This window comes from Lissotriton vulgaris, chromosome 6 (genome assembly GCF_964263255.1).
Source record: "Lissotriton vulgaris chromosome 6, aLisVul1.2, whole genome shotgun sequence".
Lineage (NCBI taxonomy): Eukaryota > Metazoa > Chordata > Amphibia > Caudata > Salamandridae > Lissotriton > Lissotriton vulgaris.
Genome location: NC_141694.1, coordinates 200,687,343 through 200,712,315, shown reverse-complemented (window position 1 = coordinate 200,712,315; position 24,973 = coordinate 200,687,343). Strand labels below are relative to the sequence as shown.

The 24,973-nt window shown below is 42.9% G+C and overlaps 1 protein-coding gene across 1 annotated transcript in view; it reads right to left on the bottom strand.

Annotated features, from left to right (window-relative positions):
* Positions 1–24,973, bottom strand: part of LOC147707018 (meprin A subunit alpha-like) — a 131,442-nt gene that overhangs the window by 76,063 nt on the left and 30,406 nt on the right. The window contains exons 6-10 of the mRNA XM_086926244.1: positions 23,765–23,882; positions 20,166–20,341; positions 11,885–12,106; positions 10,045–10,191; positions 8,906–9,121 (exon numbers count right to left, since the gene is read on the bottom strand). Coding sequence (XP_086782370.1) covers positions 8,906–9,121; positions 10,045–10,191; positions 11,885–12,106; positions 20,166–20,341; positions 23,765–23,882 — 879 coding nt within the window. The remainder of the gene's footprint in view (positions 1–8,905; positions 9,122–10,044; positions 10,192–11,884; positions 12,107–20,165; positions 20,342–23,764; positions 23,883–24,973) is intronic.

Genomic DNA, 24,973 nt, shown 5'->3' with positions numbered 1-24,973 from the left:
GTAGTGGATAAACAATTTCAGTGCAGGCTTAGGTGGATCTTATACTCCAGTTTTATTCCTTTTTTTCTACCTGTATCTCATTTAATCAAACTAGGATTTTGCTGTTTTATTTTTAAGTATAAAGCCTATCAAATATTACTGCTGAGCTTATATATATGGATATTGTTACTTTGCATGTAATAACTTGTTTACTCTGAAAAACCTAATAGTATATTGTATTGTGAGTAAATATCTGGGAATATATAATAAAAAATTAAAATAAAAAAAAGCTCTCATGCACATAAAATGAGACTGAACAACTGAATGAGGCTATTGAAAAAGATCTTAGTTGTTTCGTATGACAACAGAGTTTGCATTTAATGTTTTTTTGCATGGTGCCTTAAGATTTTCACTTTTGTATTGCACTAATGTTTTCCATCCTAAGGTCTGGCCATATTCATTCGGAAAAGCAAAAATGCCATATATTCAAGATTTAGTCAGTAAATTATCTCAGTTTCAGAAATTTGAGTTAGAGTTGGGAAAGAGGCATTATAAAAAATCTCATGCCGCTGAAAAATGAGGTGAACACCCAAATATTGTTTGCAGTTATTCACAAATGTTTAATAATTAGTTAGTAGTTTCTCAGGTCAAAAATTCCCTTAGTCATCTCTATTATAAGGTGTAGGTGAAAGGCATTTTTTCCACACAGATTTTGTTCTATGGAGAAGTAAAATCAAAAATTGTGCATTTGCAAATCCACTTTTTCATCTTATTGACCAACTCAAATGTTGCTGATAGGATACCTCTATAAAAAAACTCTTACAGATTTTTGGGACTACTCCAAACGTTCTTTGTGCAGTCACAGTGCAGGGAAAAACTCTTACATTCACATTTTACCACTGTGAGTCCTACCTCTCCATTAGGATAACATTGGGCTGCCTTATTACATTTAAAAAGGGGTAACATTTGATTGGGAACAGGCAAGCTTTTTATGGTTGGTGTCTGAGAAAATGCAATCTTAAAATCAGATTTTTAGTTACAATTTTGCTACTTTTGGAAAGTTGGCAATTTCCTGTTCCAAGCCAATCCGTGCCTGCAGCCTGTTCTTGGGCCAAATGATTAGGTGTTTTGAGAAGCTGGACTTTGTTTACTCCTCACAGACAGCCACACAATAGAGGGATTAGGTGAGCCTGGATGGCCATCAATTAGCAGGATGGGGGTAGAGCTGAGCACAGTGGCCCCTTGCAACAGAATAGGATGTGCTCTGTCCTTAAACAAAGGATTTGTCACTCCTTTGGTGCCCTCCCCCCCCGGCACCAACTCGCAACATTTGCTTACAATCGTTCCCTCTTATGTTTACAAACAATAAACGGGAGAAAATTTAAACGTAGGGAGTAAAAAAAAACAAGGGAGAAAAGCAAACATTTCCTAATGCCAAGCTACTACATAATGCTCCAAAGCAGGTAGAAGAAAAGAACATTTTTGCCAGCATGCGGCTTAATTCAACTTTTTGTACCATCTGCCCATTTCACTAGCTGTTCCCAGAGCGCCAGGCCCTTCTCCCTAGCCTTTTTTCCCTCTTTTTGCATAAATTGCCTTTTCCAGTTTATAAGTCGCCAGTAGTCTGGCCTGCCACTGTGTAAATGAGGGCGGGTTAGGGTCTTTCCAGTGTGCTGTGATACAAATTCTGTAAATAGTCATAGCTACAAAGATAAATGGTCTCCCTGGTCTAGTGCTGCCGTCATACCCTAACAGTAATTCAGCAGGGGTGAATTGTATCCTTTGCTCTAAAACCGCCCCTACAAAGAATTGAATTTGCTGAATGAGTGGATTAAGTTTTGTACAGGTGGCAAACATATGCGTCTGATCTGCTGAATATTCTTGACATCGAGGGCATACAGTCCCCGCCCCATTCCCCCATTTAGCTATCCTGCCCGGTGTAATGTATAAGAAAAAAGCCATTTTATAAAACTGTGCCTACAGTTTAGTGGAAAGTAAAAACTTTTGGGACAGATCCAGAGCAAATGTGAAAATATTTGACTCCATATTCAGTTTTGTTTGCCATTTCAGCCCAATCCTTTTTAAATCATCGGGCATTTTATCATTAAAACTGGAGTAGATAGTTCCTATCCTATGGCGGATTATTTGAGCGCAGTCTATCCATGATATCATTTTTCTTGAATCCAGCCGGTCCACCGGTCTTGTGATCCAAGAAACTTTTAATCGCATAGTATTGAAATAGTTGACTCTCTTCTATCTGAAACCGTATTTTAATGTCCTGAAAGGTCCGAACCCCTTCCTGATTAATCAGATCGCCCAATTTGATAACCCCCGCGTTGTACCATTTATAAAGATATGATCCTTTAAAAATTGCAGGAAGTATTGCATTATCGTTAATTGGAGTGTAGTAATTTCGTCTACCTAGCCCTACCAGTTTTCGTACTTTGGTAAAAACCCGATAAATATTTATTAAAGACTTGAACCACACCCGTTAAAGTAGCCGAATTTGAGTTGTCTCCAGAGTATTCCTCGAGCATTCACTCCAATTAAAGCTATGTAAGGCGATGGGACTGTATGTCGTAATCGAGCAGGAACGAAGGGCTATACTGCAAAACGACAGCCCAGTAGTAGAGTTTAAGATTCTGTAGCGCCCAACCACCTCTTTCTTTTGGTAAAGATAGCCATTTGTAAGACCTTCTTATGTTAGAGTGAGACCATATGAACTGGCTGAAAATTTGCTCAAATAGCTGAAGGACAGCATCACTGAATTCCAGAGGGATAGTTCTAAGAATGTACGGTAGTTTTGGAAAGCAAGTCATCTTTATTACGTTGCTCCGGCCGACAATTGTTAGGTGTAGATTATCAATTCTTTTAATGCTTTTTTAGTATCCTTGGCAAGTGGGTTCAAGTTGTTACCCACTATTGCGTCTAGATTTTCAGTGATGCTTACCCCCAAATACTTGGCTTTTGTAACTACTAGGGGGCTGGACCAGCTTATGTTTTCATTTATAATTATCTGGGTTTTTGTTCTATTTAGTGAGTAGCCAGGTATCTCTCCAAATTCCTGTGTCTCATATTCCAGGGCCCTGATGGACTTCTCGGGATCAGGTGTAATTATTGCCAGGTCGTCCGCATATGCCATGATTTTAGTTTCTACCCTTTGCCTGACATCCGGCCTAATCTCTGGGTTTGCTAAAATGTTTGTGATAAGTGGGTTTATGTACAGTGCAAACAGCAAAGGGGAACATGGACAGCCCTGCCGGGTGCCCCGAGTGATGGTAATTGGATTGGTCAAATTTCCATTGATCATGATTTGGGCCCTGGCTGTTTGGTATAATGCCTGAATTGCCTGTAGCATATTCGGGCCAAAGCCTGACCTTTTTAGTATCTCCCACAAAAATAACCAGGAGACCTGATCGAATGCTTTCTCAGCATCTAATAGTACCTTTGCTGCACCCATTAACATAATTGCTCTCCTGACATGTTCTGTGGTACCTTTGTTGGGGATAAACCCATGCTGCCAGTTAGAGACTAAGGGGCATATTACCAACGAGTAGCAATATTTAACGCTAACTAGGCTTTGCAACAATTTTTTTATCGCTAAGCATCGCCGGAAATTATCGCTGAGATAACTTGCTATTAGCAACGTTTATCTCGGAAGTGATAAAAATCCTCACGCTAACTGCCAAATGAGAGATTATCACTGGAAAACCAATGATAATCTCTCAAAGTTTGGCGTTATCTTGATGATAGGGGCTCACAAACTTAGTCATGATATCCACCTTCCATAGGATATCATGGCTAAGTCAGGAAAATACCAGGTGTAAAAAAAGCAGCGCTAACCGTGGTTAGCGCTGCTTTTTTTGTCTCTAACAGGGTTAGCATGAAGCTTGATAATAGGAGAAATGTCGCTTAGCGACATTTCTCCTATTATTTTGCTCTGGAACACCCACTTTGCATCTCATTAGAGATGCAAAGGTAAGCGTAGTGAAAAAGGGTGCTAACATGCGAATTTGCGTGTTAGCACCCTGTTGCTGATAGGGAGATAATTTTATCTCTGCTTTCTTGGCTTTTAAAGCCAAAAAAGCAGAGATAAATCCCTTGATAATATGCCCCTAATTTCATGGATGTTTTGTGAGATCCTGTTGGCTAATATTTTGGAGAATATTTTTGAGTCAGTGTTAATTAGAGTGATCGGTCTATAAGATGCCATTTCTAGAGGTGATTTTTCCTTTTTAGCAAAGATGATAATTTTCGCAAGTTACCAAGAAGCAGGTGGTGACGTGCCTCCGAATATTGACCCTACTACTAAAGAGAATACCTCCTTAATCTGACTTTCAAAGATTTTATAGAATTCAGCAGGGATAGAGTCAAGGCTGGCAGCCTTTCCGTCTGGAAGACTTTTGATCGCGTTATATATCTCCTCCCAGGTAGGAGGGAATTCTAGCTGCTCTTGTTCAATTGAATTTAATTTAGGTGTATCTATAGAGTCTAAATAGCCTGCAGTATTCAAGCTCCGATCACTTATGGGTCTGACATCCTCCTCTGTGTACAGTTTACTATAGTACACTTTGAAAGCCTTATGTATTTCGGTGGGATCCTTAGTCAGCCGTCCGCGATTGTCTTAATTTCCGCTATTGCGTTTAAAGTCGTTTGCTGTCTAATCGTTAGTGCCAATTGATGTCCGCCATGTTCCCCACATTCATACAGTTTCCCTTTGGTTGTTGCCCATTTGGACGCAATTCTTTCAGCAAAAAATGAGGCAATCTCGGCTTTTATAACAGTGACTGCATGTTGAATTTCTTCGACATTCCATCCTGCTTTTATTGCCTGCACTAGCCTGGTTTCATCTACCCCTAGTTTCTCCTGTAATTCCTGAACCTGAATCCTCTCAACTTTGTTTCTCCTGACAGAAAAACTCAAAGTCTCCCCCCTGACCCCGGACTTGAAAGCGTTCCAAACCACCATCAAAGGAGCGGAGTCTAAGTTTATCTCCAAGAACTCCTCTATCCACTTCTTCATGTGTGTCTGATATTTGATATTGTATAGCAGTGCTTTCTCAAAGGACCAGGTTGTACTCTTGTTTTCAATTTTTAGGCCATCCAGCTGCAATATTAGTGGATTGTGGTCTGACATAAATCTGGGTACCATGTCTATACTAGAAGAGCTAACCAGTGATGAAGAGATAAAGAAGTAATCTATTCTTGTGAGTTTTACGTGAGGAGCTGAGAAAAAGGTGAACCCCTCCTGTTTAGGTCTTAGCTCAGACCAGACATCCCGTAAGCCATGAGTCTTTAGTAAATTCAGTAGAGATTGAAACACCCTTGGCTTCCTCCCTGAATATCTCCAGTCCTTGTTCGAGCTCCAGCCAACGGGTAGATTTAAGTTCAGATCGCCGCACAATATTATGGGCGTTTGCCAGTGGGCTAGCTCCCCTGATACCCAATCTAGGACCCCTGGCTCATCTAAGTTACTACCATATATTGAGCATAGTGAAAACTTGCAGTTTAAGTCAAGAGTACATCCTACAATAGCCCATCTACCAAAAGGGTCTGTCTTTACTCTATCCACCTGCATTTTGAGTCTGTGACTAGCGAGTATTGCTACTCCTTTTATCTTGGCCCCCTGTGTGGTGGCAGCTACTACCTTGTAACCCAGCGAGGAAAGAAGATGTTTCTGTGTCCCCACCACATGTGTTTGCTGAAGGCATATCAGATCCAGACCAAGTGAGCGTAAACCATGTGCCACCTTCTGCCTTTTAGCTTGATCATTTAAGCCACATATATTGCTAGACAAAATTTTAATTTTGCATAACTGTGTCATCCTATCTTAGTATTTGTTTCAAACCCTATAAGATCCTGCCAATTCTCGATCTCTGCCCTTTGCTTGCGTAAGACTTTCCTGAAGTGTATTTTATAGCATGCCGCCCCTTGTGTTTTTATATCCTCCGTGCCTTTTGTGCCATTAGTGCTCTTAGTGTCCCTGTTTCTTTCCCTTATGTTTCTCTTAGGGGCCCCCCATCCCACCCCCCTCCCTGATTGAGCAGTCGAGATGACTAGTTTTGATAGTGATCACGAGTGAGGCCCAGCCACCCAGCCATATCTGCAAAAACAAAGTAATCCCTGGTTATTCTTACAAAAACCCATTAGAAACGTCCCATGTGCCAATGTCTTAGTGGCTTAGCTACCGGTGTATCCTAACCAAACAATCTTAGAGTTTCAATTCAATTCTTCCGTCTTCTATCTTTAACTTCTTTTAGAAATTCTTCGGCCTTGATTTCAGATAGAAAGACCCTCGTTTTTCCTTCAATAATTACTTTTAATCTGGCAGGGTTCATTAAATAGACCTGGGCGCTTAATTGTTGGAACGGGGTTATCAGTTGCCGTAGTCTCCATCTGCGCTCCACCGTTGCATGGCAGAAATCCGGTTTAGCGAAAAATGTGACCCCATTAGCTTCTTTCTGTACATTGGGTCTCGCTTTATCATAGACCAATTGTCTCAAAAGAAGTTTCCGAAGAATACCAGGAAGACCCTAGGTTTGTCGTTGAAGTTGCCATCGCCCCTTTTATGCTTTAAGTTGAAGGGGAACCTGTGCGCTCGCTGGATTTCTAAGTCCCAGCTCCAGGCAGTTTCTGAGGGAAACGCAGCTTGCAAGAGCTTTACTATGTAACCTCTAGGGTCCTCCCCCTCAACTCCCTCTGGAATTCCTAGAAGTTGCAGGTTGTTGTGGCGCTGCCGATTTTCTTGGTCCTCCAGCTTAGTCATTAGATCTGCCAGGCATGCCTCGTGTGAGGTCCTTTGTTCCTTTGCCTCTGCGACCTCCCCTTCTAGAATCTCAGTCCTGGTTTCAACCATAGTTAGCCTATCGCCAATGTGCAAGCCTTATTAAGTTTTCTCATCCCGCTTTGGAGTTTTTTGGAAGCAATCTTAGCGGTCAGATTGTCAGACCGTACCTATTCCTGGAATGCCTTGGTTGAATTTAGTATGGATACCAGGGTAGGATTTTCGCCATCCCCAACGCTTCCTGTGTCAACGTTCTGGAGTGAGGTGGTATTGGATGCATTAGATGCGCTGGAGGCTCTGTGGTCATCACTAGGAGCAAGTAGACTCAGTAAATATGTGTTGAGCTCACTTAAGCTGGTTTTGCTTTCACCTGGAGTGTCTTTTCCTTAGTACGGTATCGGGTTCAGGAGGTTTATTAGGGAGGCTTTCTTCCTCAGACTCGTTATCTTCTGACTGCCCTTCTGCAGATGAGGTCTCCTCTCTACAAGAGCCTGATTCCGAGAGTGATCCGTCAGTGACCGAGCAAAAATTTTCAGTGTTGGGTTCAGAGCCTGGAGGCTGAATAAGCCCTGCACTGATATCTTCTCCCTCACCGGACACCTGACCAGGGTTCAAACTTGAGGTTTCGCTAGGGCCGGTTTCCATAGGCCGGTTATCACTCTCCCTAATAACTATGGGTGTTGTCTGCGCCCCACTTGGGGTAGATATTTCAGGATCAGGAGAGGGTACTTGGGGGTTAGAAATGGGTGTGATCTTATCGTTTCCATCAACCCCCCCTCCAAGTTGATTGAGTTAGCCGGCTTGACCACAGTAAAATTGAGGCTAATGGAGGGGGAGCTGCCTGCACCCGTAACAGAATTAGTCTTGGCAGTCTTTCTGATAGCCCCCAAGTCTCCCTTACCTTTCTGCTGTTGTTGCTGCTGCTGGGTAGAATGTTTGCTCTCCTTCTCCCCCTCCGTTCGTGGTGCTATTGCTTTAGTCTTGGATTTTTGACCCCTCGTAGTCATTTTGCCAGCAGTTATAAGGTCCCAATAGCGGCGGGTTATACGGCCAGACCTCCGCCTCAGCTCGGGAGAATTGCCTCCGACGGCCGCTAACACTGAAAAAGCAGCGCTGATTAGCTTATGCTGGCAAAATGGATAGTGGTTGAAAAGGTTGAAAAAGAGCTTCTCTGCGAGGCACCTCGATCGAGCGGGGTAAAGTGTCCGTGCCAGGGGGTTGGTAACCCGCTTCTTCGCCCTGCAGTTCGGCTCCAGCTCAGTTCTGCTCGATGTTTTAATCCGCCGCTGTATTGCTATCTCGCGGTTTGAAGCGCCGATATTGGGCAGATCATACAACTCGTTTCGCTGCCTGCAGCCTGCTCTCTCCTCGTTGCACAGGGTCTGCCGAGCATCGCCAAGGATTTCTCCCAGCATACACTGGTGGCCAGGCGACTAGAACGCGGCTCCTCCTCACTCGAGCACCATCACTGCTCCCAGAAGTTCAGCTGCCTGGTTTGGGATTTTTCTACTGTTGTGTTTTCACTGTATTACTGTTTGTGTGCTGCATAAATACTTTACATATTGACTCTGAGTTAAGGCTGACTGCTTTTGTGCCAAGCTACCAGAAGGATAAGCAGAGGGTAATTAGGGATTTTTTGTGGTTTACCCTGACATAGATTGTGGCTGCTGCTTGAACAGGAGTCCCCCCACTGTCTACTACCAACTAACCTAATTTCTCACAAATCTCTTATGCAAAGAAGTATATTTTCATAAATATCATAGAGGTTGCTGGTACTCTGAGAAGCTTTCTGTACTCTACCAATTATTTTTAAAACTAAATGAAGCATCATTGAAAATGAACACAAAAACTAATTCATACCAGCACTCCTCCACAAAGGAATGCTTGTAGCACTCACAAGAAGATTAAAAGACTGCAACACTCATTTATGTAGCCAAATAGAGGTAGAAGACTCCACAGCTTTTTCCACGTTTAATGAGGAATAATAACATTTACCAAAATGCAGCTTCCCATTGAAACTGCGCTATACCAAATGCTTAGGAGCTGTGGTAATCACAGTGCAAAATCCTGCCTGCAAGGGGTAGGAATCAAGTAGGGAAAATAGGTCAGAAATGTGTTAATTAAGAAAATAGATTTATCTTACCATTTATACTTATCAATTTTAACATCCTTCTAACATTTCCAGTCCCATCGTCTTTTCTAATCCATACAATGATCTGATCCTGTGGACTCCCGTTCATCTTGTAGAAAAATTGGAGGCACTTTTTGGACCTCTGCGGGTACAGGATACGAGACTCAAGTAAGGCAGATTGTCCCCGTTGACCACTCTTGGTATCCAAGTACATAAAGTATCCCCCATCTTCAAAGGAAACAAAGACACTTCAGTCAAAAATTTAAAGAAGTTTAAGATATAGCCATGAGGGTAATGTGGAGAATATTACGGCTCATTCCTAATGCAACAAGATTGCTACATATGACACTTTGAGAACAGCACATCCCCAACAGGCCATTATTGCTCTAAATACCTTAAATCATGTTTTGAACATAATTGGCCTTTTAAAACATTGTGTTTGTGCACCCATCTGTGGCTAGCTCATGCAATTTAGGGCCTGATTACGATGTTGGTCGGAAATTAATAGCCCTACTCCTCGTCAGATTTCGTTCCGACCAACTTGCGGTCGGCGGTTTCTCCCGACCGATTATGATGCATCCGAACACCATTCGGAAGGAATCCCATTGAATTCAATATGAGCCTGTGTGCTGACCGACAACACAGGCTCCTATGGGGAAAATGGCTGTCTGAGGAAATCCTTGCACCCTGTGGCAGGCACCTTTGGGTACCCCCTCCACCCCAAACCAGAGGACTCCGTATAAAGGCGGGCCTGGAAGGGAGCACCAAAGACAGCCTTTTCATGTTGACAGACTTAGTCAGAAAGGCTGTCGGAACCGACATCCTAATCATTTGGTCGGAAACGCTGTTGGTTGAGCTGTACGAATCGGCTTCGACCAACTCAGATTCTCCGAATGCCAGTCAGAACTGGTTCGAAATGACCAAATGGTTACCCTTCCGAATTATTTCCGACCAAGTTGGTGGATGGGATCCGACTGTCAGTCGATGGCTTTTGAACCGAAATCATAATCAGGCCGTTAGTGTCAATTAGGTGACTTTTCCTGAACCAATATGTATACATTTTAATGTATTCCACCCATCTTTTATGTTATAATCAGTATTTGTGTATTTCGTACATTACAGTTCCTCAAATAAAAGGCTTCGTAGCCTACCTCTGCAGCCTCCAACTAAAGTATGGTCTTCCTCTCCAGGTTTGCTAATTACATGGGTCCATTCAGCACCATCCTGTACCATCCGCACCATCCCACAGATGTTACTTAACTCGAAGGAACACTGGTCCAACATGGAGAGTGTTGAAGCTGTGTTACAAAAAACAGATGTCATGCACAGGTTAAAATATGACACAAGGTTTATCATGATTTTCATAGTTCAGTAACTCCATTTTTTAAATGTCTTGCAAAATTATCTTAAAGTAATTGTTTTGGAGCCATGTGCTAACTTTAGAACATTGAATTGTAAAATATTATCGATGGAAACCCGGATACAGAGGAGCAGGGAGGCCGAATAAGCCAGCTAAGAATAAACAGCGCCAAACAAGCCACCCTTCGAGTTCTACACCGAAGTGGAAGCAATAAAGAACAAATCGTTTCTTTCCTGTGATCCTAATTAAAAAAGGAATCAAAGAAAGCTCCAAAAGAGAATAATCCACTTATCAAATATCGGTGGCTCCTCTGTACCGATAGAATGGAAAAGGCAACCATAACAAGAAGGTTTTGCTTTATTTGATCGGACACACTACTATATAAGAGTGGTCTTGCCAACAACAAAGTCTCCAATTTAAAGATCTTTGTTATTAACCTAGTCAAAACACGTCCTGAAGAAGGTGGAATCATTCTTGCAACCACCGAAACGCCGCGTCGACTTTTGTCTTTTGACTTTTTAATGATTTTGTACATTGTGTGACTTTTGGCTTTTGATGTTATTTGAAAATTACATAAACATTGATTTTATGGTTTTTAAACGTTTTTATAATTTAGAATGTAACCCTGGAAAGGGAGGTACCCAATAAATTGCACCTTTTATATATACTTTAGTTTTTTCAGTTTCTTCCTGTGCTAATCATTCCCACGAAGATCTAGATACTGCATAGAAACCCTAGTAGCCATGAGAACTTAACCCCACAACACACTGCCCATATACTTTGAACTCATTGGTCTAGTTAAATTGACCAGGTAACACACAGGGTTGCTCTATTTTCCTTGAACATTGAATTGTACCATTATCAACACAGCTTTCACTTAATTTAGTATCTCTGCCAATCGGCATGACATTTTTAATAAATGCAACCCAATAAAGTAAATTGAAACAAGTGTTGTCTAATTCACAGATCGTACTAACACTTCTTTACATAATGGCTGAATGGGAAATAAAACAAGCATGCATTACATAGGCCAGGAGAGAATAATTCCATACCAGGTAATCCATTAACTATGTAAATGATCTCAATTCAGCATCAATGTATGTAAATTTATCTTATGGTGCTATCCTGACATTCTGGTATTAAAAGGCCTTTCTGACCGACTTTGAACACCCAAGCTGCAAACCTAAAACCATTTTTGCCTACATTCTCTTTGCCAAGCAACACATTCGCTAACTTACATAGGCAGGTGCATTCCAATGTGTGGTAGGCATAGTCCCAAATCCAACTAACCTTTGTAGTGTACCCTCATTCATGAATCCTGTGAATCCTTGAGATACATGCAGAGTTGAGAATCTTTGTGGTGTAGGCAGGTTCATGAACATCATACATTTGTCCTCCATATGCAGATTCTTGAATCCCATATATCTTTGTTTTTATACTATCAGTTCAACGATAGGACATCTTTCCTTACACTGTACTGTGTAGCTTCTATGAAGATTGACGTTTAAATTGTTTTGTGTTCTCTGTCTTCTATACTGACCTTAACATCTTTTCTAGGATTGATTGTGACATTGTTTGTACTGACCCAGATTTGTACAGAAAAATATTTTGGCATTGTAGAACCAACTTACTGCAGTTGTACATTCGGTTCAACCTCTCCAAATCAATCTTGCTGAGATCCAGTCGCTGCCCAATGATGTCGTTGAATGCAGGTATTTTCGTTGTAATTGTGGCAACGTTGTTATTTTTGTTAAAAGACAACGGCCCGTAATGCATAACTGAGTCGTAGTCGTATGGCGTGTTGAGGTCAGAAATAAAATCATCATCAAACTTGTCGAAGGCATATGCATAACCTGAAAACAGATAAGTGTCAGTATATTTTTACCAAACTTTCCTACATTTGACAAAATCTGGTGGTCCCTAGTAACATCGGATTTTATTCTGCTGAAGATTTGTGGTAGATCTGGAAAAAAGTCAGAATTTACAGCTGTGTCATTTACTTCTGATCCACAGAGCTAGACACAGATGGTAATCCATAGGCAATGCACCAAACTTATCTACTCAGATATGAGTAGGATATGGAGTTACGTTTTTAAACTTGGCTTACTTGGCTTACTTGGCTTACTCGGTATATGTGAAAGCAGTGCCATGGAATCCTCAGACAAACGTGGTAAACACCCAGTGAGTTCTAATTTATGGCCTCTTTTTAGAAAGGACATATTCTTCTGTGCAACTGACTTTTGCCTCTAACTTGTGTAAGTTACACTGTACTTTACTAGGGTAGAAGAAATCAAAGTAAGAGTGTGTAACTTAAGTATGAATCTGTAATTCACAGTCTTACATTTTTTCAAGTGTCATTTCAGGCCATGGTCAGGGGTCAGAGGAGTGGTCAGGGATATCAAATACAAATGTGGTGCATAACCACTCAGAAGTAATTTTTAAACACTTGTGAACATTTTCAGCGTTTTCCCACACTTATCTGTGTACTTAATTTAGACCGGAAAGGTCCAGGCATAACTGCTGCAGAAAGAATGAAATGGAGCACCCATCAACGAGTGTTTACAGGAGGTTGTGGGAAGAAAAGAAATGTTAGGCAAAAATATAAGTGAGAGAAAAGGGCATTTAAAAAGTTAAGTTATCACATGTCACAATTCCCTAATCTGGAACTGGTGTTCTCTACTTTATACATGAACTAGACAAGCCTATAGATGGAAAACAGCCTTAATTGTACTTTTAATTCATCCCATCCACCTAGAATTGTTCCCTATGGCTGATGTAAATTATTTAAACTTAACCCTTCCATTCTCAAGACTGCCCCCGGCCATCATGAGTCATGGTGGGCGTGTGCCCCCGATGTCTGGGGGCCTTCCGAGCCACGCTCGCGATTGTAATGTTCAGCACCGCGGTGGAATTCGCGCCGCAGGCAAGGTGTTAATAGGACTGATTAGTAAACACACCAAACAGGTGTAATTTAAAAACATGCACAAGCAAAACTTACACGAGGGTCAAAGTTTGCCATATTTTAGTAAAATAATGCACTAAGTGACTGATTACATCCCAGGGCATATGGATTTGGTGATTTGTCAGTGGGTACAAGCAAAATATAAGAGATCCAGAAGGAAGTGGTGCTGAAAGTGTGGAAAAGCACAGCAATTAGCTCCAATTTCGAAGAGGGTCTGAAGGAAGGGGAAGAATGTTAGGTATCTCCCTCAAAATAGAATGAAGAAAAGTTATGTTGAACATTTTTTAATTAATGTATCCTGCATCTCATGGTACAATAAGCAAAATAGGTGGAAGTGAGCTCTGCAATAATATAATTGAATGTATTTTCCTAACAGAGCGAGTTCCAGTCTAGTAGTATGCAGTGCTTAATTTGTAAAAGATTGAGTACCAGTGTCCAAAGATCTGCTCAGAAGACCACAGCCAGCACTATTAATGTAGGCGTGCCGAATATCAAGGAGGCATAGTCTAGAGTCCACCTCATGTCTCTATAACCTCATCACTGCGGCGCGAATTCCACCTCAGTGCTGAGCATTCCGATCGCGGGCGTGTTCATGACGGCTCCCGGCTGTCATCAGCACACGTCCACCATGACTCATGAAGGTCGGGAGCTGTCATGAGCATTGAAGAGGTTAATCAACTATCACCCACTCCCTACCTCTTTATTTCGCTTATGCAGGATTCTGCTTTGTCCCTGTGAGATTGATTTCAATCCCGTCTTTCTCTTCCAACTTCTTCCATTTGTTTGTCTCATATTCTCTTGGTCTTGGGAAAGTCTGATGGGGATAAATGAGTACTGAACACCTGGATTGAGAACCCATCGGCCCCAATGGCAATCACCGGATCAAAATAAGCACAGCATATCTGACTAGTAAACTGTCACAAATAAGTTTAACAATTGTAGCTTACACCTGTGTGGGGGTTTCACCTGTGCCTGTTGTAATATACACCAATGTGTGTGCCCCAGGGCAAAAGCGAAGATCAAAACACAGTTTCATACATTTATGCAAAAAAACTTTCTGAGCAATCCCATCCAAGTTAGCATTCATTAACTATATCTGAGGTTCTAGTCAGCTAGTCGGTTCATGGGCTTGTTGCCCTGGTATGCTGAGTCTAGTAATCCTGTTTATCAATCGGTCTAATGGGTTGAAACCAGAATATCAGTCCTAAACATAATCTGTCAAAAAATATCGCCCAAAAGAAATGTTCCAATTGAAGTTAAACAAATCTTCATACGCCCAAAGGAGCAATATTATTCTGCACAGTATTTAAGCCACAAGATAAATGGCAGACAACACTATTGTTACTGATCTTCTACAATGCCACCCTGGCTAGCAATGTCTATATACCACCACACATTCTCTATTGCATTTGGCCCAATATATTTCCTGCACAGTTAAATAATTTCTAACACTAATCACTTTTGAACTGTGTTTTCTTTGTAATTATTACTCCATATACATTTTTATTTTAAATGATGCACCAGAATTTCTTTATTGTTATTTTGACAACAATACCTTTAGGATGATATAAAACCGCCCACCTACACACACATTGCTCATAATGGATTTCACGCAGCAAGGCATTGAACTGTTGCATCAACCTTTGCCCTCGATCAGCCAAGTTCCGGTCCCATCTGGTTTGTATTACTTGAACCAATATTTAGGTATTTTTGTATCTTTAGTTTTTATTGTGTGTTTTTTCTGTAGGTTGTGCTGGTTCATACAAATTATGCAATGTACAGGTCATTTACTAGCTTTTTGTGTGATTATGCAGGCCTTTTTCCTTTTTCCAGAACTCAACACGATGCCCATAGGCCAGCTCATGTAAGAGTTTCACTTGTGCAGACATCTGTGTGTGTGTTGAGTGCAAGTTGAGTGTACTTGGCCTACTAATTGGACCCCATGTTGGTTTTATATGGCACAGGATGGAGGTATAAAAGTGTATATACAGCGTCCCCAGAAAGTGGAAGTGTTCTGCCTGCATTTCTGAGCTGGAGATTGTAACCCATTACCCTGAAGCATGGCCGGGTGAAGATATGGCTGCCCTTAGAAATTCAAAGAGGCCTATTTAATTCAGGTTTGCTGATCAGTCTGTCCTAAGCATTGGTATTTGGGTTAGTTAGCAGATTCAATTGTTAGAAGGAGAGACATATCTAGGCAGGGACTGGCCCTTTTGATTCCTTTGAGTGAATCACAAAAGAGGGTTCAAGACAGCGAAGTGAAGAGCTTTACATCCATTTTGCTCTTTTGATGGGTACTCCTGCTTAGAGCCAAGATCTACATTGCCTACTGTCAGAATGATCATCTTGCACAATGACGTGTCCCTGAACTGGAGACACTGGATCCGCATCCCTTGCCTGGAAACTCTGTTTAAAAGTGGGACCCATAACATCCCACTTGGATCCAGTTCCAGGCTGCTCCACTGGCCAAGGATGTAGGTGCTCCACAAAGAACTTTAAGTGATGCTGTGATGTTATGACCCATGACCAGTATCACTGATAGCGATTCTCCCACGGACAAGTTGATATCGCCTGAAACTGCACATCTTCCTGGAGGAGAAGTGGGCCTGCCGGTATTATTGCAATCATTTTGTGTTACTCTTTTTATGTGAATTAAGCCATTACATAACTTTGCATTATGTGCCATTCACTGTAAAAAAAAATCCACAAACGCACAGGAACAATAGAATGTGAGTGACTGTTTATTACTGTGCTTTTCTGATTTGGGCGCTATTGTTTTAGTGTGAAATGCGCCTTTGTTTATAATATTAAAATATATCTCAACATGACAAATCTGCATTTTGCATAATTATGCATAATAATATATTTTTGCAAAAAGTCGGCGTAATTATCTGAAAGCCAATTATGCAAATGATCCTACTACCTCCTACCGCTACCTACTTCTACTCGGGAGCCTGCCTTCCTTTTGACAGGGGCGAAAGTGCCCTATCCTACAGGAGCTGTCTGCCCGAAGAGGAGAAACTCATTCATTGAATTTTGAAGCAGAGCGACCCAGAGGAACTAGTTTGCCAAACAGTGTGTGTCTGGAGCCGGCCAAAGAGCTCCCAACCACCCTGTTAAACCCAAGACCATCAACAAAGATTCCCCTGAGCACTAGCTTCTGCGACCAAGGAGGAAGATGAACCTGTGCCAACTCTTCCTTTGGCATACCAGAGTACCGCATCACAGTGCCCAGATGGGAGGAAGCAGATGTCCCACCACATGTGCTACAGCTGTTTCGCCTTGGCAGACCCACTGCTCCCATCATCAGTCAATGTATGATCCTGCGATCATAAGTTTCCTGTTTAAATATGGCAAAGACCCTAGGGCCATGGAGAGGTGCCGGAAACAGTCTCAGGATAAGCTCCTAGATATCCTAGGTCCCCTAACACGCATCTTGGACATGAACGAAGATGCCAGGGGTAAAAATATTCCAGTAAACATTGACTTATTAAAAGGGTGGGCGCAAAGGGCCTTTTGCATGCTAGGTAACACAAATGCAAACCTCTTAATGGAGAGACGGAAGGACGTCCTGGTAAGAATGAACCCCAAGTTAGCAGATCTTGCATTCAAGGAAGACACAAACCATACCATGGCCTCCTCTTTGGTGAAAATTTTATTAAATCCTCCATATGCCCCCAGTCGTCACTTTTTCTCTGCCATCAAGATTCAACTTATACGACTACTAAGGGGAGGGAAACAAGCCAGGCTCAAATGGGACATACTTACACGCCTCTTCAACGCGGGTGGGTTCTCGATACCAGACATTGAACTATATTTTAGCTGCGCACAGGCACATTATGCTACATACTGGATGAACCCCCCCCTTCATGCCTTACCTGGAGATTGAAAATGGCTACATGCACCACGTCCCTAGCACAGCCTATCTGAGAAGCCCCGCTGTCCCCAGAAATATTGCATCTACCACCGTTCAATGTACCGTCAGCGCATGGCACGACCTAGCCAAATCAACTCACTGCCCACTACTATACTCTCCTCTCCCTGCCCCTTTTCGGGCTGCAGGACCTCACGGTCACGCAGGAGGGCGGCTGCTGCCAGCTCCTCCGCAAGCTCTCTCTACACACATGGGGAAACCTTTATACCAATCGGAAGTTTAGCACCAGCGACAAATTTTTTTAAAATATAAATTCCACTCCCTTAGAACGCTTTTACTACATCAGACTCCGACAGGACATTAAAGCCGCTACACCCACTTTCCCCTGGAACCTCCAGTGATGTAAATGTAAATGTACATGTATTTATATAGCGCAAATCACTGACCGAGGTCGGTATCTAAGCGCTTGCTTAGGGAACCCGTCCTGGTATTCCCCTGTGAGATAACCCCGGCAGGGTATCCACAAGGTGAAAGCCAGGCATCCCGCCGCGAGAGGCCGTTGTGGAGATTAAGCAAGCTATTGCCCAGAGTTGCAGAGTGTGAACCCGTGAGTCGAGAAGGCACCGGAGCAAGAATTATCGAGTCCGTGGAATTTATTAGCCCAAGACCCGCCGAGGCGGGGAATTGAACCCTGGTCCAGGGCCGATCTCAGCTTCCGGGTCTGCCGCCTCTAACCCCTGAGCCACACTTCTCCCCGCTACATGCACTGCTGCAACAAGACGCCCCTGCACACGTACTCTCGAAACTGTACGGAGCTGTACAAAAAAACAGAGAATATGACCCACCATCAGCCCAGAGCAAATGGGAGGAAGAACTCGGCCACCCCATAACTGACGAACAGTGGACATATTGCTATATATATACAGAGGAAATTTCCGCTAGCAGCAGATTCAGAATTATACATTACAAATACATACATTGTTTATACTATACACCAGCTCGACTGTACATGTTAAAGCTTTGTGACAAATACCGTTGCAACCGCTGCGGAAGGAAAGGGACTGACTTTTAACACTTAGCCTGGGATTGCCCACCTATACAATGCTATTGGGTAGAAGTACTCGCTGCATTGGATCTCATGACAGGCCTGCATGTCTCTACAGACCCCTATACTGCCTTGTTAGGCTAACTGAACCTATTGCCGCAAAAATGTGAAAATACACCTCCATAGCGGTACTACTCGCCAGAAGGAAAATTGCCTGTAAATGGGGAAGAGGGAGAGCGCCGAAATTTAAGGACTGGCTCCGGGATCTTACATATTGCCAAGAGCAGCTACATACCTATGCAGAACTCCAACCCCCCTCATCACGCCCAAGAGACATCTGGGGCCTGCTGCTAACTTATTTATTGGAACATGCTACAGACAATAATGTGGAAGCCTCATGAGGTACATCATTCGCTCCGTGACGGTACCCCCCCCCCACCTTAGGACACGCACTTATCACTCACTAGTAAACACGGGACGTCATGGGTCACTGTCTCCTTATTTATTTATAGGCCAAAATACCCCATACTTGTGGTTACATCTCTTTAGCTTACAATACAAAAGTGGAACTGGTTACCTGACGATGCCTCAGTTCTTTGTTACTGTTTAGCTTACAATATATGAACGCAATGATATTCCTGCCTTCACAGCCAAACACTCCAGCTAACGCAGCCGGCCTGGAAGGGTTGTAGACGGCTATTCCCCTACCCCCCTATTACACCCACCTTACTCATTTGTAATGTCGCTATGCCGGCCCGACAGCGGTTGTAGGCAGTAAGCTGAGATGTATAACTAATGTTGGTCTTCAATAAAGGTTTTTCAAAACTTAAAAAAAAAACATTATGAGGAAGAGCAAGAGCCTCCACTCAAGGTTATTAAGGTGAGCACCTCTTCTTCTTCACCAATACTAAAAGTGGAGGGAAGACTAAAACTCTTTACCCAGAATTGGAAATTGATAACTCATGACCCCTGGGTTTTAGAAACAGTTACCAGCTTCAAAATAGATTTTTGGCAAACACCCCATCAAGTCAGGAAACCGATGGAATTAGATTTTGAAGAAGCGAAGATGTCTCTTATAGACATAGAGATAACTCAAATGTTAAGCAAGGGTGCTCTAGCAATTGTAGCCAAATAGGACACTACACAGGGTTTTTTAAGTAAAATCTTTCTGGTAAATAAAAAGGACAAGGGTTGGCGCCCAGTCATGAATCTGAGATAACTGACCATATTTTTAACTTACAGGCATTTCAAAATGGAAGGTATTCACCTGGTGAGAGACATCCTACAGTTCGGAGATTAGCTAGTAAAACTAGACCTCAAAGACACCTACTTCACGATTCACATGGACAAGGACAGACAAAAATATCTCACTTTCAGATGGAGGGGCATACTTTACCAATTCCTTTGCCTCCCTTTTGGGCTGTCCTCGGTCCTGTGGTGTTTCACTAAAGTACTTCGTCCAGTGGTTACTCATCTCAGAGAGAGAGAAAGGAGGTAAATCCTTTACCTGGATGACATACTTATCGTGTCACAGGACAAGCTAGAGGTACAAAACCATTTACTTATGACTACAAATCTTGTGGAAACTCATTCTGTCCTCCAGGATGGCAGGTAGGCCTGGGTGAAAAAAATGGCAAATTTCAAAACAGTGACATCAACCATTATTCTAAATTGAGGAGCAAATTTAGGTCAAGAAAACCCAAATCTGCTATGTTGGCCAATAAAAGAAAGGGAGGTATTTCAACCGTTCTCTGCAATTCACATAGATTTCCTCTGCTAGCAAAATGTGGTCCAGCTACATCCATGAACCATGCAAACCTGCCAAACTACCTATAATGGTTTGATGACTGCTTGCCTTCACCCTTTTTCCATCCCGTTCAGGGGAAGCCAATCAGCAAAATGTCATGAATTATCACATTGATATGCGCAATATGGAAGGGAAACAAATTCTCTGAGACTCACCACAGGCAGTTTTCCATGGCTACACCTTTCTGATGACTTGTTCCAAAGCAAGGGTAATGCACTACTTACCATCAATGATTTCATCCCACCAAATATTGACATAGTCATCACGGTCAGTCCTTGAGTGTTCATGGTAGAATCCAAGTGCATGAAGGAGTTCATGTTCAACAATGGACTTATAGTCACATCTTTCACCGATAGACAGGCTTTGTCCGGTTTGTAAGTCACCAACATACGACCAACATCTGCGGATATGAAGAATGAACATTCACATGTGTTTGTTCAATAAACTATGTGAACGTGAAGTGCAAGCACCTGAGTTAGGCATTCAGAGGTTACTTCTTCAGGGGCTGATGGCCAAAGCCATTTTCTGAGCACAGGTGCCAACTACAGTTAGAAAAGAGTTGAATTTATGCTTGGAAGGTGTACATTCTATTTTACTGAAGCAGGAGTTTTAACCTTAAATACTTTTAATAGGGAGTTTAGAAAAGGATCACTAAAATGATTCCAAGAGAGGCTAATTTGGATACTTTGAAACGGTTGACACCCACTAAGTCACAATTTTTTGTATTTTTCCATTACAAGTGGTAAATAGCCCACATGTCTTTTTTGGCAAGTTTAAGGGATACATTTGAGAATAAAACAAGTATAAAAATATGGACAATGGCATATCTCCCTTAACCTACACTAGAGAATTGCCTGCCTGGTGAAAAAGAGCACAATTTAGGCCTAAGAGATAAGGCCTAAACCTCTCAAATTATATTGTATTTATTTATTTGCAAGACTAAATGATTCTTTAATGTTCTGGATTTTCTTTTGACACCTAGGGGCTCATTATTATGTCAGCCGGTAAGTCTCCGAACGGCATTCGGTTTGTCGGGACCCATCTCGAAATACTTGTTTCCGACTGACTCGGAAACATTTCCGACCAACAGATTAAGAAGAAAGGTAACCGTTTGGTCTTTCTGACTCGGTTCAAATTGGCATTCGGAGAAACCAAGTCAGTCGGAGCCAACTCGTACAGCTTAATGTACCGTGTTTCCGACCAAGCTATTACGATGTCAGATTCAAACAGCCTTTCCGACTCGGTTCGTCCGACACGGAACTGCTGTTGGAATCCGACTTTTAGAGCACGTAACTGGCCCCCCTTCATCCCGAGGCCGTTGGTTGGGGCCCATGGGTTCCCTATTTCCAACCATGCATGGTGTGGCAAGCATCATGGGGTGCCTGCCACAGGGTGCAAGGTTTTCCACAAGCACCCCCTTTTTAGGTCTCGCCTGAACAACCGCATGCGCTGCCCTGTCAAGACATTTAGTAACTGGGTTTTCAAAGTGCCACCAAAGGCTTGTGCTGACCTCAAGTGTGAGGTTACGTATGTGTGGACGTGCACAGCTACCATCTGGTTTTCTGTAATGGCTCATTAAGCCTTGCAGTGCGTGAATCCCCTTCCCTACCCACTCCCTTCTCCCAATCCCTTCACGTCAGCTTCATTTTCCTTTCAGTGGCCAGCTTTCAGCGCTCTCTCAATGCTCCTCCGCCCCGTCTACGTTAATTTGAAACATAAGTGCTTTCACTTTCGCTGCGGCAGGGACTCAAGCCAGCACCACTTTCAAAGCCGGGCTTGTTTACAAATTATCTCGATTCATTCACTTTAGTGTGGTTATGCTTTATTCATCTATTTAAACATTCTGCTGGAGCCCCATCTCCCCAACACATGTCAATGCGTCTTTCCCTCAACGGTCCCACCCCGCCCCCAATGCGTATACTCTCTTGTTTAATCTCAATATTTTTGCTTTCACTGGGTTTCTTAATTTTGCCTGCCTCTCTCTATAATCCCCTACACCCAAACCCCTCCCCCGCCTCGTCGTCCTCTCTACCATTCTTCTGTAGTCCCTCCCTCTTTCACCATTTCCCCCCTCTCTCCTCACCCCCCTTTCCGAGGTCCGTTTCTTGTCACTCATTCTCTGTCTCTCCTTCTCTCTGTCTCCCTAGCTCTCTCTCTCATTTTTCCGTGGTCCATCCCTTGTCACTCTCTCTCTCTCTCTCTCCCCCCTGTCTCTCTCTCTCTCGCTATTTTCCCCTCCCTTCCTCTTTCATTCTTCTGTGGTCCCACCCTTGTCACTCTTTCTTCCTCTTTCTTTCCTTCTGTTTCTTGTTCTCTATCACTGACTCTTTTCCAGTTTTCCGATTGTTTTTTCAAGTCTCTCCTTCTACTCTTTGTTCCTGGGTCTTTCCTGCCGCTCCGTGTTTCTGCTCCCCTCGGTTCCACTCTGTTTGTGTGTGTCCCTCACTCCCCCACACTCGTTCCTCGCTCTCCTTATTCCCATCTCTAATCCCCTTCTCTCCTCTACCCTTGCCCATCTCCTGTCCCATTGCCCCCTCTCCCTTCTCTGAATCCACTTTCCCTCGCTCCCCCCGCATTCTCATCTTTACTCCTAATGTAAATCAATAAAAAACGCATATTGATCTAATTTGAGGCTCCTCGTCCTACCGGTTTCTGCTTCTTAACACATTTCTCCTTCCTGCCCTGGTGGGTGCGCTTTGAGGGGTCATGGGTCTCGTCCTGCAGACCCCACCCATGCCAGGAAGGGCATAAGTTGATCAGTGGGGTGGGGGCATCTGTTGGGGGTCCTGCCTCCCTCTACTCCAGTCCTGCTGAGGATGGAGACAGTTTCTACCGGACATACCCTCTCATTACTGACATCCTTGTTGTTCGTGTGGACTATTTAAACATTTTGAGGAATCATATCTCCCGAACTCCAAGGGCTGGCGAACAATGGCCCACTGTGCGCACTGTACAATGTTAACCATTTACTCCCACGCAAGAGGGGACGTCCTGACAGTAACATGACCATGCTTGGCCATCAGTGCACACAAATACTGCCTGTGTGTGTGCGTGGGGGATCAGACGTGCTCGGCCATGCTGGCAGGCCCCAGAGGAGACCTTGTGTCCATCAGCCTGGCCACCTCTGAGTGCTGTCAGAGCAGGAGACAGACAGGGGGTCTGCGGATCACAAGGTCCCAGCATGACTCGTCAGCCAGCTCCTGCTGATACAAGTTTGTGTGTTTTGCAGAACACTACAGGGCACATCCGGATGCTGTTTTTCAGCCACCTAGACATGGGGTAGTGAGGTCGTTGAGCACATTCGGCTTATTCTGCACTGACACAATAGTCACAAGCATTGGCATAGCCAATAGGTCTCGCCTTTGGGACCTTATACGTGTTTAGCCATGCAACAGTTGATGTTGTTGTACCAAGGATATTGTGCTCCATAACTAAATATTGATAAGGTCCCAAAAGCGAGACCTATTGGCTGTGCCAATGCTTGTTTATTGGGAGCCTGTGTTGTCGGTCGGAACACAGGGCCAACTGAAGTCAATGGGAGTCTGACCGAACGTTTTTCGGAAACATCATATTCGGTCAGTCGGACTCCCCGAATCCGAGTTGCTCAGTATTTTTTACGACCGACATCGAAATGAGTTAGTAAATTCATATGTCCTTGTGTACAGCTGCAGATTTCAATGAACCAAAAGAGTTGTAAATGTATGAAAAAGCAGGCACAGATCGAAGAATGGAAGATGCACCCTTTTTTGTATCTGGGAACAGGGCTGTCAGTCACTAATATGCTGTTGCTGTATGCCTTATTATCTAAATCTCAAGGACTTACCCATCGAGCTTCTCAAACTTGATGTATGTCTTCTCCCCTGCATACGGTTTAAAGTCCACGCAAGACTTTAGACGGAACATTTCAAGTGCCTGAAGGATGACACCTTTAGCATTCAGGTCTGAAAAATACACACATATATCTATTTAGGTAGAGGTGTTGCTGTGCCTTACAATGCGTAATCTAAGCATGTCAGTGAAAAAGGTTGACACATATTGGTTCAAAGACCAATCATTCAGTAGCTCATTCAGTAGCAGTTGTCAATTCAATCTATGTCACGCCCTGACACAATGAGTGATCTTCAACACACCTCTATGATTTGTCCCACTCAGTTTTACATTTGGATTATTCTAAAAAACAGTTTCTGGACCTTACTAATACTGCTACTTATCATTAGCACACAAAAGAGCTTCGAAGTTTTTCTTCAGATTGGCACTATCGTTATTAATTACATCATTGCCTGCATAACATATCAAATAAACGCTTTCAGGTACTTCATATAAACAATACAGAAGCATTTAGCATACTTTAAAGAGTAGTTAAGTCAAAGTTCACTCATGTTGTAAAAGCCCTTAACTGCCTGATTTAGGGTTTGGCGGAGAGGGTACATCATAAAATCGACGGAGTGCCCTTTCTGCCAAACTGAAGTTTGGGCCTCTTAATTTAGAGTCGGGCAGAACCTAAATATTTCAGTGAGGGAGAATACTCCGTCTCTGGCACTGATGTACTCCTTTGATGGCCCGACAGCATAGCAGCTTTCGCAGTTTTGGCCAGGCATTCATCCTCCCACCTATTTAGACTGGGTGGACAAATGGACAGTTTTTAATTTCTCCGTCATCCAGATCATGGTGGTAAGTGAAAGTCAAAATGTTTTAATAACACCCACGCCATGGCGGAAAAACTCGCATGGCAAGCTTTTGTATTTTTTTTTAAAAGTTCACGGCAGGATTTTCTTTTTGAAAATATAAATATATGGAAAGTGTGATGTTGACATTGTGATGTTGACAGAGCAGCATGGCACATTTTCAATGAACTGAGTATGTAACTGCTATGACGGTTGTTACTGTCAATATAAGAGATGTCCACTTGGGGGGGGGCTGACATCTCTAAATTCCGAACGAGGTTACTCCATCAGGACAGACAACAGAATACTTTACTCCATTGCCCTGATGAAGTTAAACCAGTACTCTGGAGTATAAAGGAGCCCGTCAG